General features: G+C 42.1%; 1 protein-coding gene across 1 annotated transcript in view; it reads right to left on the bottom strand.

Moving 5' to 3' along the window:
- Positions 1–1,904: 1,904 nt before the first annotated feature.
- The window catches only part of MTMR8 (myotubularin related protein 8), a gene marked incomplete at its 5' end in the record, with an annotated part of 28,819 nt that continues 16,207 nt past the window's right edge, over positions 1,905–14,516 (bottom strand). Inside the window, 5 exon segments of the mRNA XM_083424410.1 lie at positions 1,905–4,331; positions 4,814–4,940; positions 5,650–5,778; positions 6,970–7,170; positions 8,704–8,753. Coding sequence (XP_083280536.1) covers positions 4,029–4,331; positions 4,814–4,940; positions 5,650–5,778; positions 6,970–7,170; positions 8,704–8,753 — 810 coding nt within the window. The 3' untranslated portion in view covers positions 1,905–4,028.

The following is a 14,516-nucleotide window of genomic DNA, read 5'->3' on the forward strand; positions in this document are numbered from 1 at the left end:
GGGGCCTGACCTGGTATAAGGGTCAAGGATCTGACGTGGTATAAGAAAGCTTCCTCTGTTTACCTCTTCCCCAACACATGCAAGAAATTAGTCCAAGAGCCACAGATTGATCGTCCCTGATCTACGTATCAGGATTCCCACAGCTTAATCAGTATACGTACTAGGCTCTGGTGAATGTATCTGTAATGGGGGGGGGGGGGGAGCAGACTGAAAACTGTGTTGAGTTTCACATGAGACCAAACAAAACACCTAGGAACTGAAATTTTTTGGACTAATGATACATTAGTGCCACTTCAGCAAGTTTAAGGTAATATAGAGTAATGTGGATCCCCTCCACATTGATTTATAAGAAATTTAGATGGGGAAAATTTTGTAAGCATCCCTATTTGAAAACTTATCCTCTTGTTTACCAAGAACTAACGTTAGTTTTCTATCAATCTACATGAGGAAAGGAACTTTAATACTAGATGAAAGGCTAGAAAGGCTTAGAGATCAAAACTACAAGGCTGGAAAAGTTTATTAGATTGGATGGGATTGTGTTTAACAAAATGAAGGAACTAGATATACAAGGAAGGAAAAATATATTTTAAGAGGTGTCGCCGAAAGAAAAAGATAGCAACTGGTGATCTTCTTGAAGAAATGGAAGAAAATGTGATCACTTCAGGCTAGCACAGAATGAAGATGTTTCAGTAGTGATAAAAGACTGAGATAATGAAATTTATGACTGAGTCTTAAAGGCAAGAATCCAAAATCTCAGCAACTAGGCAAAGATTCAAGTGCTTTCAGAACTTTCTCCAGAGACATGAATCACAGCTTCAAAGCTTGTAACTACTGTTCTTTCAGAAGACTGAATTTAGTTACTAGGAGATAGCTCAGTCGGTAGAGCATGAGATCTCAGAGTTGTGCATTCGAGCCCCACATTGGGCAAAAGATTCCTGCATTGCAGGAGGTTGGACTAGATGACCCCTATGGTCCCTTCCACCTCTACAATTCTATGATTCTAATGCTGTTTTCCATTCAAATCACACTGGTCAGATAACAGGTGCTTTTACCCCAGGAAAAGGCAAGTTCATTTTGGAACACAATGAACAACATTAATACTGAAATTTAAACGGAATCACTTAGCAAATGCTATATAGTTGTATTAGAAGATAATAGGTGCTTATTACAGAGGTACATTTGAATGCATAGTTTAACATTTTCTCACCTTTGACTGGAATGTCTTACTCCTACATAATTCATATTTTAAAAAGTTGCTTTCCCTTTAAAAACAGTGTAACAAAGGACTTAATTTATCTATACAGCAGGGGTGGGGAACCTCGGGCCCAAGAGGCCAGATGTGGCCCTCCAGGCCTTTTCCTCTGCTTGGGACTCTCACTATGCTGCCCCACAACATGAAGCCACCCCCCACTCTTCAAGCCATGCTACTCACTAATGCTCTGGTACATGCTTGAGTGTTTTTGCATGGCTGGAATCTGTGCTTGAATGATAACTATGACTCTTGCTTGCCTGCATGGGTAGCTGTAGTAACATCCAGCTTTTGTGCTCCTGGAATGTGGCCTACTGAGAGTTACATCCTTACATCTGCCCACTTTAGACTCTGGCTTCATTTACCACCAATATGTCGCTCCTGGAAGGTTCTCCGGGAAGGAATGTTGCCTTTGGGCTGAGAATGTTTTTGCACACCTGCTTTACAGGAAAGAAACTACAACTTGTTTGACTTTTAGTGCCCATGGATTAGCATCAATATATTTGGTCACACATTTGCTTGCTAATAATTGTTATGCATGTGTACTGTTTCAACTCTCTTCATCAGGACCCGGTACTTAATTAGGGTTTCAAGTCCTGACTTTTCTTCCCTTTTCTATATTCTGAAAATGAAGGTTTTTTGTTTTGTTTTAAAAAAAAGACCAGCAGGTCAAAAAGCAAACAAGCAAGATAAATATGCATTAGCATAAGCTTGCATCTTCTCTAGCAGCATATTGTTAATGGATTTCTGAGCAGCAAGGGTAAGAGGAAGTGAGGCGAAATGTTCTCGTCTAACCAGGCAGAGATTCTTAAGAAGCACCTTTATTAGAATACCAGAGCTCAATGTCCTGGCAAAGCATATACCATTCTGGCAATATTACATGCGGAGAAAATGCCAGGCTGGTCATAAAGACCGGATAACTGTACAATATTTCAAAATGTATTCCATAAAACACAGTCCTGAAATCAGCTGCTAATGGCAAGTCAGGAACTGTGACTAACTTATGAAGAGACTTTTTTCCCTATCATAATAGGATACAGTGTTTTAGTGCCTGAAATCTCATTTCCCTGGATAAGTGCAGAAGATTCCAAGGAGCAGTGCTTCACTTTGATCCACTCCTGTTGCCAAGACTGCAAATACACAACAGTGGGGTGGGGGATGGGGAGTAAAAAACAAATGTAGGATGCTACACTGTATGTTAGTGCTTTGTGGAAAAATTAGTATTTTGCAAGTGCAAACTCTTCTTCCTCTTGTTAAGTCAGCAGGAATCTCCAAGCCTACGTATCACTATTTTACCCAATAAGGAATGTATTAAAAGAAATATAGGGAACCTGTGACACTCCAATTGTTGCTGGAATACAGCTGCCTCTCATCTGTTCCAACCAACACAGAGAATGGCCAGGGATGATGGGCATTGGGATCAAACATCTGGAAAGCCAAGGTACCCCACCCCTGATCTATAGCATGGTGGCAGTTCACTCACTCAGATAAGGAGTGTGCCACTAACAAGCATAAAACAACACAAATCTTGTGCATCTATTTCAATAATGGTGGAACAATTTCCAAATCCTTCACTCTGGGAGGTCAATAACAAATCACACAAGGCAATTCCCAAGAGATGAAATGGGAAACCTCGGTCCCATTTTGTCTCAAATATGTCACAGTAATCACACTTTGGTCCAGCTCAGATATTTAGGAAGCTGACAAGAGCTTTCCCATGGTAGAATAATAGGTGTGCTGCCCTTCTTCCTTCCATGCATGAACCAGGTGTTCCACAAGGTTAATGAATTCATCTGATTCATTATCCTGAAAGCCAGGAAGATTGAGAATGTGTTGTCTTATGTAACTGAGTTTCTGTGCACATGTAATACTGTATGTGGGGTGGAGTGGAGAGTCTGTGCACCCATTCCTATGCCAGCAAAGATGCACAGTAACCCAGACAGTGCTTGGACTAGACCTCCAGGAATGAGTGGTAGCTAAATGGCATGTCACTGAGCAGCCAAGACTTCTATAGATGCTTTAAGACCTTTGACCATAGTCTATCGCCACTTCATCTACATGCCACAATATTATTCAAGCTCATTAGCATTGATAAAGATATAAACTATCAGCAAGACAGGTTCAAAACAGGTTGTTTTGTGTTTTAAAAAAGGTATCAATAAAAAATATCACAAACTTGCACATTACAGCCACATATCACAGTAATAAAACATCACATTGCTAATGGTTGGACACGGCAGTAATCTCTAGTTAAAAAAAGAAAAAAGAACAAAAAAGGCACAACTGCTTACAAAAATATGTGCAGGGGCCAGCAAATATTAACCCAATGTTGCCACTGAATAGAATTCCCATGCAAGGTGTCAGAAGCCAGCCAAGGAAAGCCTCTCTAATATGGACTGGCATTTTCTTCCATTCCCTAGTAGCTCACAATGCTTTTGAATCCATGTATCTGAAACCTTGTGGCTTTAAAAAACTCCCTCATCTTGGAAACGGCTACCTGCCTCAGAAGCCATGTGTACTTGCACCAGAAAAAGAAACATGTGTGGCTGTTCTGGAAGATATGCCCAGAAACTATTTGTGGCAGCCCAAAAGCCAGCCCCATGCAAACCCATGGGTTGCTCTTGAAAGCCTTTGGACACCAGCCTCCTCCCTTGCTTCCAAAATACATAACACAACACTTAGCCATACGTGAGTGAGGTGGCTCTCCCAGCACCGGGCCACAGGTCTTGCATGCTTTATTGCCAATTTTCTATGGCTCAGGGCAGATGCAAAGATCAGTTCAATGGAGATTTCTTGCTCGAGCCTCAGGCTGGATGGTCCCATGGATGCTACTGCTGCTGCTGCTGTCGCCACCTGGAATGTCGCGGGGATTAACAAGACCCTCTTGGCTCTTCAGCTGCTGATCAGGTTCATCTCCCTCCTCCCTTGCCAGGATGCCATTAGCCAACAGGGCAGGAGGCTCCTCCTCATAGTCCTGGGGTGTGTTGAGCATTGGGGACTTGGAAGAGACAGTTGATGCAGTAACCATTTTGGATAAGATGGAAACCTCATCTGGCAGTGGTCCCTCTAAGGGAGGCAACTTCTATATCAGAAGAAAGAATGAACTATGAGCATAAAAGCATTTTTGAGACCAGCATATGGAGTATCATTGCTTTACAAATATCAGATCTTCTGGTGAAGCAGGTCGGAATGGAGGAAGGAAAGCACTTCAGCACCTAGCTGATATTATGTACCTATTGGGTAACATCTTGGACTAACCCTAACTGGTCACAGTAGAATCGGCAGACAGCATTATTAAAGATCACTTGGAAGACTCCCACACAGCTGGTAAACCACCAAACCAAAACACAGCCCACAGTAAGCTTCACAAGTACTTTGGCTTTGCTGGCTGCCTAGGACTGCAAAGGCATGGATATACTAAGGCACAGTTTGGGATAATTCCACACCTACCTTCCAGTGAAAAGTGCCTCCTTTTTCCTATACTCAGTTGTATTGTGAAGGCCTGCATTGCAAGATTAGGTTTTCTTTTTCTGAACACGTATTTCATTGCTGTGCACTACTTACATTTTCCAAGTCAGTAGCAACACCCTCCAGCTCCACTTTCTGCCTGATGCAGCCAAGGAGATGATCCAATACACACTGTTTTGGGTGCATTCCTTTGTCAAAGCGGTTATACATGCCACACCAGAACCTCAAGGAAAGGGAGAGAGAAAAATAGAAACTAAGATCTGCGAAGGGGATGATGATGATGACAATGTAAGTGTGTTTCCTTATTACAGAAGACGTTTTTATAAGGTGTAATAACCCCCATCCTCCTCATGTTAAATAAACCTGATAGGAAGAGGTACACTTCAGAATTCAAAAGAGTTTTCGACATTTGATTGATTGACAGTATACACAATCAGTTATTTCTATTGGAATTGCTTCTACTGAAGGATTTCAAACATGCGTTTTCCTTGTTTTGAGGTCAAGCAAAGGAATAAAATTTTAATTTTTCCTTACAGCAGCCTTCCCCATCCTGGTTCCTTCCAGATGTTGTTGGACTATAACTCCCATCATTCCTGACTATTGGCTGTGATGCCTGGGGTTGATAGAAGTTGTAGCCCAAAACCTCTGAAGAGCACCAGGACTGGGGGAGGCAACCTTAGTCTCTTCATTTTCATTATGCAGTTACAAAATTAAAGCAGAATCAGCAATGGGACAACTCGAGAGTCAAGGCAGCAGCAAGGTTTCTTGTTTCCCTAACTACTTTCCGCCAATAAGTAACTTTTGTTGTTTAGTCATTTAGTCGTGTCCAACTCTTTGTGACCCCCCTGGACCAGAGCATGGCAGGCACTCCTGTCTTCCACTGCCTCCCGCAGTTTGGCCAAACTCATGTTAGCAGCTAATAAGCAACTTACTGGAAACTAAATGGCAGTGTGTTTGGCCGGAGTTCCTTGTAAGCTGCAAATCCCTTATAGAGAGGGTTTCTGAACTCCTGCTTCTTCTGGAGAAGGAAAGGCCACAGGGAATGAGTCTTCTCAAGGATTCTAGGAAATAAAAAGTGAGTGATTACAGTAGCCAGTTTTTGATGATAGGAGATATAAACAAAAGGATCTAGAGAAGCAGAAGGGTGCTATAGAGGGAGAGAACTGCTGCAATTCAGCCAATCATAGGGAAGAACTAAAAGTGACATAAAACATGCTGCTGCCACCAAAAATGGCAGCCACGTGTCAAGTTCCTGCATCCCTACCGTGAAGCATCCCTTTCAATCTTCCTGACTGTCACCATTACATTGTACACCTTCCCATCTGCAGTAGAACGAGGGAGGTGAAATGAGTGGTGTGGTAAGATCAGGACACAGGTTAGTTTCTTGGCATATTACAGAGGGATATTATAGGGGTACCACATTCAATGGCAGGCCCAAATTCTTTGTCATCTGTAACTCCATCCATATACAGTCCCCCTTTACAGGTCTGGCATAGCAGTTCATAAGAGGCAAGACAAACCATGGGGGTGTAGTGTCAACTGTCCTCTTATCTTCTTGAGCTTCCTGCAAATCCTGAAGGTTCACATGGAGTTCCAAGAACACACCTCAGGCTGCTTCTATGTGGGAGAACATTATGCAAATGCCCTGCTGGATGAAACCAATGGCCCATCTAGTCCAGCATAATGCTCACCACAGTGGCCAAACAGATTCCTCAGTGAAGCAGGACATAAGGGCAATAGCACTTTCCCTGCTATTACCAGCTACCTAGCAATTGTCTCTGAACATGGAGGTTCCATATAGCCATCAACTTCTCTCTTATCGATTTGTTTAATCCCCTTTAATACCATCTCTAAAATATTTTCTGACTCAATGGGACAATGCATTTAAGAAACACATACACATTTGCAGGAGCTTCAACTAATGTTTTTGGAGCATTACAGTGGTACCTCGGGTTAAGTACTTAATTCGTTCTGGAGGTCCATTCTTAACCTGAAGCACCCTTTAGCTAATGTGGCCTCCCACTGCTGCCATGCTGCTGGAGCACAATTTCTGTTCTCATCCTGAAGCAAAGTTCTTAACCTGAAGCACTATTTCTGGGTTAGTGGAGTCTGTAACCTGAAGCGTATGTAACCCGAGGTACCACTGTACTCTCCAGAGTTCAGGTGGGTTTAGGGAAATTATTCCTTCATTTTAATCTTCAGGGAACAAAGGAGGAAATACTGAATTTTGCTGGCTGGAAATGCCAACTCACTTCATATCTTCCCGGTCCTTGTGACAGGTCCCCAGGAAATTGCCGAACTGGCAGGAATAGACGTGATCGTGAATTTCAAGAAGACACCTCTCATTAAAATCAAATGCACAAGGAAACTGTTGCATGAGCTGCCAGGTACATTCAATGAACTGGGTGAAGACAGGAGACACTTCCTTGGGGTCCCCTTCTAGATGGCCACACCTGGAGAGACAGAAAAGTTTGAGGGTATCATCAAATGCATTGCTGAAGGAAGACAACAGGTGTTTAACCTTCAGTGGATCCTCATCCTTCACCAAAGAATCTGCTCAGAGGTGTGGAGAATTCAGTTATCCTTCACAAAACTTCTACTGTAATTTTGGCTGGGGGTAGGGAAAATACACATTTTTAGGACCTCAAAGAGAGAATCAAGAAAGGGGATTATCTGGTGGAGAAGCAGCAGGAATAAACACTCTGGAGAGATTATACTGATAGACCAGCTGACCTTATGATTATTGGTAAGGAGGTCTGGGCTTATCTGATGACTAGACAGAAGTTCAACCTGTAAAATTATGTGTGCCAGTTTGAACTCCCTGAAGGAAAGGCACAATATCAAAGTACTATTATGGTGCCTTGAATGATTATAGCAATATCACTGAATATTCTGTAACAACTAAGATGTTAGTAGGATTTTCTATGGTGACGTTCATGCAACAAGTTTTGGCTTAGCACACAGTTGGCAGGGAGGAACTGGGTAAGAAGAGAATGATCTTCCAGGGTTCTAAATTGTGTGAGGAAACTTTGTGGATAGAAACATTTTTTTAAAGCATTTTATTGGTTCTTATATTTTATCTCATCTATATTGTTGTACACTATCCTGATATTTTATGATGGGTGTGTGTATGCGCCTGTGTACAGGCAACTCCCCACTTGCACACAACCAGCAAGTGTGTGACTGACTTGCACATTATTTCTGGTACGAAAAGGCAGCAAGGCGGGGACAGAACAGGCTGCAACTTGCTTGTGCACGTTCTGATGATGTGTACAGTGACCAGGAACAAAACCCCTCAATATGCGGAAGACTCCCTTGTGTGTGTGTACACACCACCCCTGCCTGAGAAGGTTATGCTTGGGGATGGGCCACAAGCCATTTTTAAAGCATCTACCTGCAAAAGGTCTCATTTTCAATCTCTGTTGTCTGAAGGTAGGCCTTAAAAAGGCCCCGTGTGCTGTCCTGTGTAGATAATACTGAGCTAGATGAACCAACCATCTGACTTAGAAAAAAGCAGCCTCCTACATCCCTAATTGGTGAGGGGTTTAGAGAAGCTGCCAACCTCAAAGGCAGGACTGAGTGTAAAAACTCATACTCCTTTGCAGCCAAGCAACTCCAGTTGCTAAGCTGGATGGGAGAGCGCTTAGAGAAGTTTGTCTTATCTGTGGAATTTCTTAGCACAAGTCCTTATCTTTCCTTGTACCAGTTCCACTCTAAGGAGTTCATCAGGTGCTATGCAGAGTTTCTCTCTCTGCATTGTATCCTCACAACAATTCTGTGAGGTTGGTTAGGCTGAAAGCTAGTGGATCAAAGTCACCCAATGAGCTTCAGTGCTGAGTAGGGATGTAAATGTTGATGTCCCAAGTCATACTTCAACCCCTTGACCACATTGTAACATCAACGGAAAGCACTTGGCCAATAAGAGCATATACAAGAAGGATCCCCTTTCCAGACATTCTAATCTTAGCACACAATTTGGATTTTACCTGTGTGAGAACTTGTGGCCCATTGCAATCCATTCCTTTTCTATCAGGACCTTTAATGATAAATTAGAGACACAAATTAAATTACAAAGTGGCTTACAAATAAAAATAAGTGGCACCATTCAGGGCAGCACATCAGGACTTACTTCGGGCTAAAAAAGCATAAGACCAGGCTGTCAGGTCCATCAGAAAAACCAACTGTGCCTGGACACCGTCCATTTGATCTTTCAGTGTGGCAGCACCTACACTCTGGAACTCTGCCCATTAACATTAGGCAGGTGTCCTTGCTGTACTGTTTATAGCACCTGCTAAAACCTTTTCTGTTTAGGCAAGCCTACTACAGTATGTAGGGACGCGGGTGGCGCTGCGGGTTAAAGCCTCAGCGCCTAGGGCTTGCCGATCGAAAGGTCGGCGGTTCGAATCCCCGTGGCGGGGTGTGCTCCCGTTGTTCGGTCCCAGCGCCTGCCAACCTAGCAGTTCGAAAGCACTCTCGGGTGCAAGTAGATAAATAGGGACCGCTTACCAGCGGGAAGGTAAACGGCGTTCCGTGGCTCACCAGAGCAGCGATGTCACGCTGGCCACGTGACCCGGAAGTGTCTTCGGACAGCGCTGGCCCTTGGCCTCTTTGAGTGAGATGGGCGCACAACCCTAGAGTCTGTCAAGACTGGCCCGTACTGGCAGGGGTACCTTTACCTTTACCTACTACAGTATGTAAAGCTGACATGTATTTGAACATGTAATCTTATTTTATAAAGTATATTTAACTGCTGGTTTTATTTATATTTTTGGTTTCTGTTTTATAGTAATAGGTTTTTAAATCTGGTTTGCATTCTATTTATTTATTTAAATATTATTATTATTATTATTATTATTATTATTATTATTATTATTAATATACCACCCTGTAGCCTGGGCTTTCAGGGTAGTTCACAGAATAAAATCAAGATATAAAACAATAAAATGCATAATAAAAATAACAACAACCCAATATCACCCCCTACACAACAAACACATTTTTAAAAGGGCATAGGATGTAAATCAGATTATTGTATATTTTATGTAAACTGCTTAGAGGTGTGTTTTTTAAAAATAATAATAATTAAGAACTATACAGATAAATAAATTTTAAAAATCGCAAGCAATGACTGATCTAGTTGGAGCAGGAATTGGGCAAATTTTAACCCAACAAGGCTCTGAAGCAGGAAGAGGGAAAAGAAATCCTCAGCCCACATTTTTCAGTAACTGAAGACCCCACTCCCTTTTCCTGAGAGTACTGGGACAGGGCTTAAGTGTGCTCTCGCTGTGTTCTGCGGCCCATTTCAAATGCTGCAAGTCATTCTTAATAAGGCAAGGGTGCCCTTCTGGATGCAAATTATCCAGAACAGTCTTTCCCAAACTTGGGGGTCCAGCTATTTTTGGGTTACAACTCCCATCATCCCTAGTTAGCAGGACCAGTGATCAGGGATGATGGGAAGTGTAGTGCGAAAACAGCTGGAGACACAAGTTTGGGATACACTGGTTTAGACAGAGGACAAGGGAGTAAGGTTTCTAGGGCAGAGTGCAGTGAAGCATTTTGGGGGGCAACAGCTTTTGCTTTTAAATTGTGGATATGTTTGTTACCCCTGGGCTCCTTTGGAAGAACAGTGGGACATAAAGCCAACAACCAAGATAGTGAACAGCAGCAGCAATAAATAAGCTCAAGCCTCAGTGCAGGACTCACCTCAATGCTCTCCCCAATATTGTTCAGATATAAACAAATTACACTAACACAAATCAATCTGAAGTTCTTTCATTTAAGATTTCTAAAGGTTCTCCTCCCTCCTAAATACAGAGAAAGCTTAAAATTGGGGGGGAGGGGGGTTAGAAATCATACCCACTGGTGGAGGAATGGCTATGAAAACTAGCTACGAAGAATGGAGAAGAGAGTCTCATTGTTAGCACTGGGACCCTCTTCTCCATCCATGGTAGCTAATTTTCCGTAGGAGTTGGGATGGGGAGAAGCAGGAAATGATAGCTACTACAAAAGCAACAGTGTGACGTAAAACAACAGAAGGCAAAAAGGTAGCCAGTTGTTCCTCTTGCACTGTGAATAAATGAACTGATTTTATTATACCATTGGTATATATCTAATTAACTTTAAAAGGGTCCAGTGCAGCAATGGCAGCAAACAGCAGCAATGAGAAGCCTAGCATCAATAAATAAAGACATAGTCAATTCAAAGATCTTCATTGTTAATCGTATCTCTCTACTACCCGAAAAGTAGCTGCTTGATAACCTTTGGAATATCATAGCAATTTCAGTTCTTTATTAAATCATGAAGCTCTTGCCAAATGCAGGTTGTTTCAGGGCAAGATCAGAACATCAAAAATTCTGAACATCAGCGTCATGGAGATGCTTTAATAGGGTGAGCATTGTGTGGAAAATAGCTCTAAGTGCCTGGCTATACATGAGGAATGAGGCAGTATAATTCTGAACTATACAACATCATGTATGTGTCATATTCTTGAATGCACTCCCACTCCACAGAAAGCTTATAGCATGTAATAAACAAGCACTTCACCATGAGAGATTTTAACACAGCCCTTTCCCTAATGGACTAGTGTGCTATAGGATTTTTTTTTATATAGGGGAGGGGGAAGAATGAACAACAACACCTTCAGACTGATGTGGTATAGCCCGGAATTCTACTATCTCATTCTGCACAAGGGAAGGAGCAGCCTATTAAAGGACTGTTAATATAGCCAAGCAACATTTATCAGATCTCTTACAATATTTTCCTCTGCAGGAGGGCTTCTAGAAAGATGCCCAAGGAAGAAATGCATGTGGAGACACAGTAGAACTGAAAAATCCTCATTTCCCTTCCCACAAGTGATTTTTGCTTTCAAAAGCAACACCACCACACATTTAGATTTCCAATTCTAAGACAAGCATTTCTACATGATATGGGATTGCTCCAGCAGCCCTCCCATGGAAGAAAACAGACAACATACACAGATGCATGACTCATCTCCTCGAAGACCAATTTATGTGAACCTCAGAGTGACATAAAAACTGAAAAACCATTTAGAATCATGAAATGCCTCCAGTGAGTATTTTTTAAGTGCCTGGAAGCATTCTGAGGTACACCTTGGGATCAGATTATGCAGTGCCGCACATACTCTTGTATCTTTAATTATATGAAATGCTTGTCGGCAATGCTGTGCTTATACAATGAGCATATGCATCTCTAATGTAGGACAGACCACGTCAACTTAGAATCCTGACTGTGTGGAGCCCATGATATGGAAATTCAGCAACACATTCCAATATTTAATATCGTTCTTTTCGTTCAAAATAAATCTACCCTCTAATAAAGCCACACAAATATGAATTTTAATCTGATAGCCAATATGTAATGAAATCTCTGAAGCCAGAATGAGTCATATTTCTGTCATCCATTGTGCTGTTTATTTTTAGACTGCAAACCTGCATTCACTGTGATGTGTGTGTGTTTTCAAAATTAGCATTTTAACTGCCTAATAAGTGTAAGGAAGCTTTAAAAATAATGCTGGTTGTGATTTAACATACAGGGCATTTTGCACAGTAATTCTTCAGCATTTTGCACAGTAATTCTTTCCTTACTATGTCGAGTAGCAGTAGCAGATATCAGGCAGACATAAGTTGATGCATATAGTTGCTAACTTTGTTTATAATCCTAAAAGGCAGCTTATATTACAGGAATTTGAAGTCCCCCAGCACAGTTCCTCTATAAGGGTTTAAGCCTTTTTCCTCAGTGGATTATAAAGCTGTAGCATTCAAAAAGTATCTTGTTGTAAAAACTGGGGAGTAAACCCAAAGAGTGCTAATAAGCAACCTAGTACAACCCTTCACTTCAGTTCTCAAAGAATGCTAATACAGTGGTGCCCCGCAAGACGAATGCCTCACAAGACGGAAAACCCGCTAGACAAAAGGCTTTTCCGTTTTGGAGGTGCTTCGCAAAACAAATTTGCTATGGGCTTGCTTCGCAAGACGAAAATGTCTTGCAATTCCTGGGGTGTTTTTTTCCTCCCCCCCTTTTTCCCAAGCCCCTAAGCCGCTTAACAGCTGTTCGCTAAGCCGCTTAACAGCTGATCGCTAAGCCGCTTAACAGCTGATCTAAGCCGCTTATCAGCTGATCTAAGCCGCTAATAGCCTTTTAGCAGCTAATCCGCTAATCCCTTAAGGCTTTAATAGCCACTAATAGCCTTTCAGCAGCTAATCCGCTAATCCCTTAAGCCTTTAATAGCCGCTAATAGCCGCTAAACCGCTAATAGCGCTAATCCGCTAATGGGCTTGCTTCGCAAGACGAAAAAAACCACAAGACGAAGAGACTCGCGGAACGGATTCTTTTCGTCTTGCGAGGCCCCACTGTAAATGAAACAATCTCAGTATCAGCTAGCATTCTTCGTTAAAACTGAAAGGGAGAGAAACAATTCATTATGGTGGTCTATCACACATACCCTCAGACTGAATAAAGACAAACATTTATGCAGAAGTTTAACTGCAAGAATAGATGGCTTTAATTAAAAAATATGTATGAGCTGTATGAAATAAGGGAGAGCCTCCCCCACAACTCACATTAGTCTTTACTTCAAGTCTTATTAGACTGATGTTATGTTCATATGTGCACAGAGAAAAATGCCCTGCAAGTTCAAAGTATGAAATAGTGACACTGATGCATACTACTGCAGTAAAAGTGCAGCCCTGCCCAGTGGAATGGCTTTGCCTCCCATCTGCTTAGCTGTGGAAGAAGGAGAGTAGGCACAACTTCACATCACTACCTGGCCCATAAGCATTCTGTTAGCTGGTACCAGGAACTGCAGCTGCCCATGCCATAACTTGCCTGCTCACCTTCACTCAGTGCTCCTGAAGACAGTTCAAGAATGTCTTCTGCAAATTAGGGTAAATTTGCAAAAGATGATTTGTACTGGATTTCAGTTTGGATCAGAACATTTTCTGATGCCCTAGAGAATGTTCTAATTTAGCTTGTTTATTTTAGATGTTTTCAGTAAACAAAGCTAAAACCTTTGAAGTTAACTTATGAAACAGAAAAAAAATCTGTAGAGACATAAAGCACCAGGAAAAAATTCCATCCCACACCACTGCTTGAAAATACAGTGGTGCCCCGCAAGACGAATGCCTCGCAAGACGGAAAACCCGCTAGACGAAAGGGTTTTCCGTCTGCAGAGGCACTTCGCAAGACGAATTTCCCTATGGGCTTGCTTCGCAAGACGAAAAATGACGAAAAAAAATGAATTTTTTTTTGCTCCAAAACCCCTTATTCTGAATCGCTAAGCTGCTAAAAGCATTTTAGCAGCAAAACCGCTAATCCCCCACCCCTAAAAAGCAGTTTTTAGCCCTTAAAGTGCCAATAGCGCTAATAGCGCTACTCCGTCAACGGGCTTGCTTCGCAAGACGAAAAAACTGCAAGACGAAAGACTCCCGGAATGGATTCTTTTCGTCTTGCTAGGCACCACTGTACAGTGGTACCTTGGGTTAAAAACTTAATTTGTTCTGGAGGTCCATTCTTAACCTGAAACTGTTCTTAACCTGAGGAACCACTTTAGCTAATGGGGTCTCCTGCTGCTGCTGCACTGCCAGAGCATGATTTCTGTTCTCATCCTGAAGCAAAGTTCTTAACCCGAAGTGCTCTTTCTGAAACCTGAAGCGTATGTAACCCAAGGTACCACTGTATATAAAGAAGTCAAGGGGCATGTCGTATATGATATATCAGAATCCCCCAGTCCCACCACTGTTCAAATTAATTAGATTTGTCATGTGCAACTGCACCATGGCTT

Source organism: Podarcis tiliguerta (assembly GCF_965153285.1).
Source record: "Podarcis tiliguerta genome assembly, chromosome: Z".
Classification (NCBI taxonomy): domain Eukaryota; kingdom Metazoa; phylum Chordata; class Lepidosauria; order Squamata; family Lacertidae; genus Podarcis; species Podarcis tiliguerta.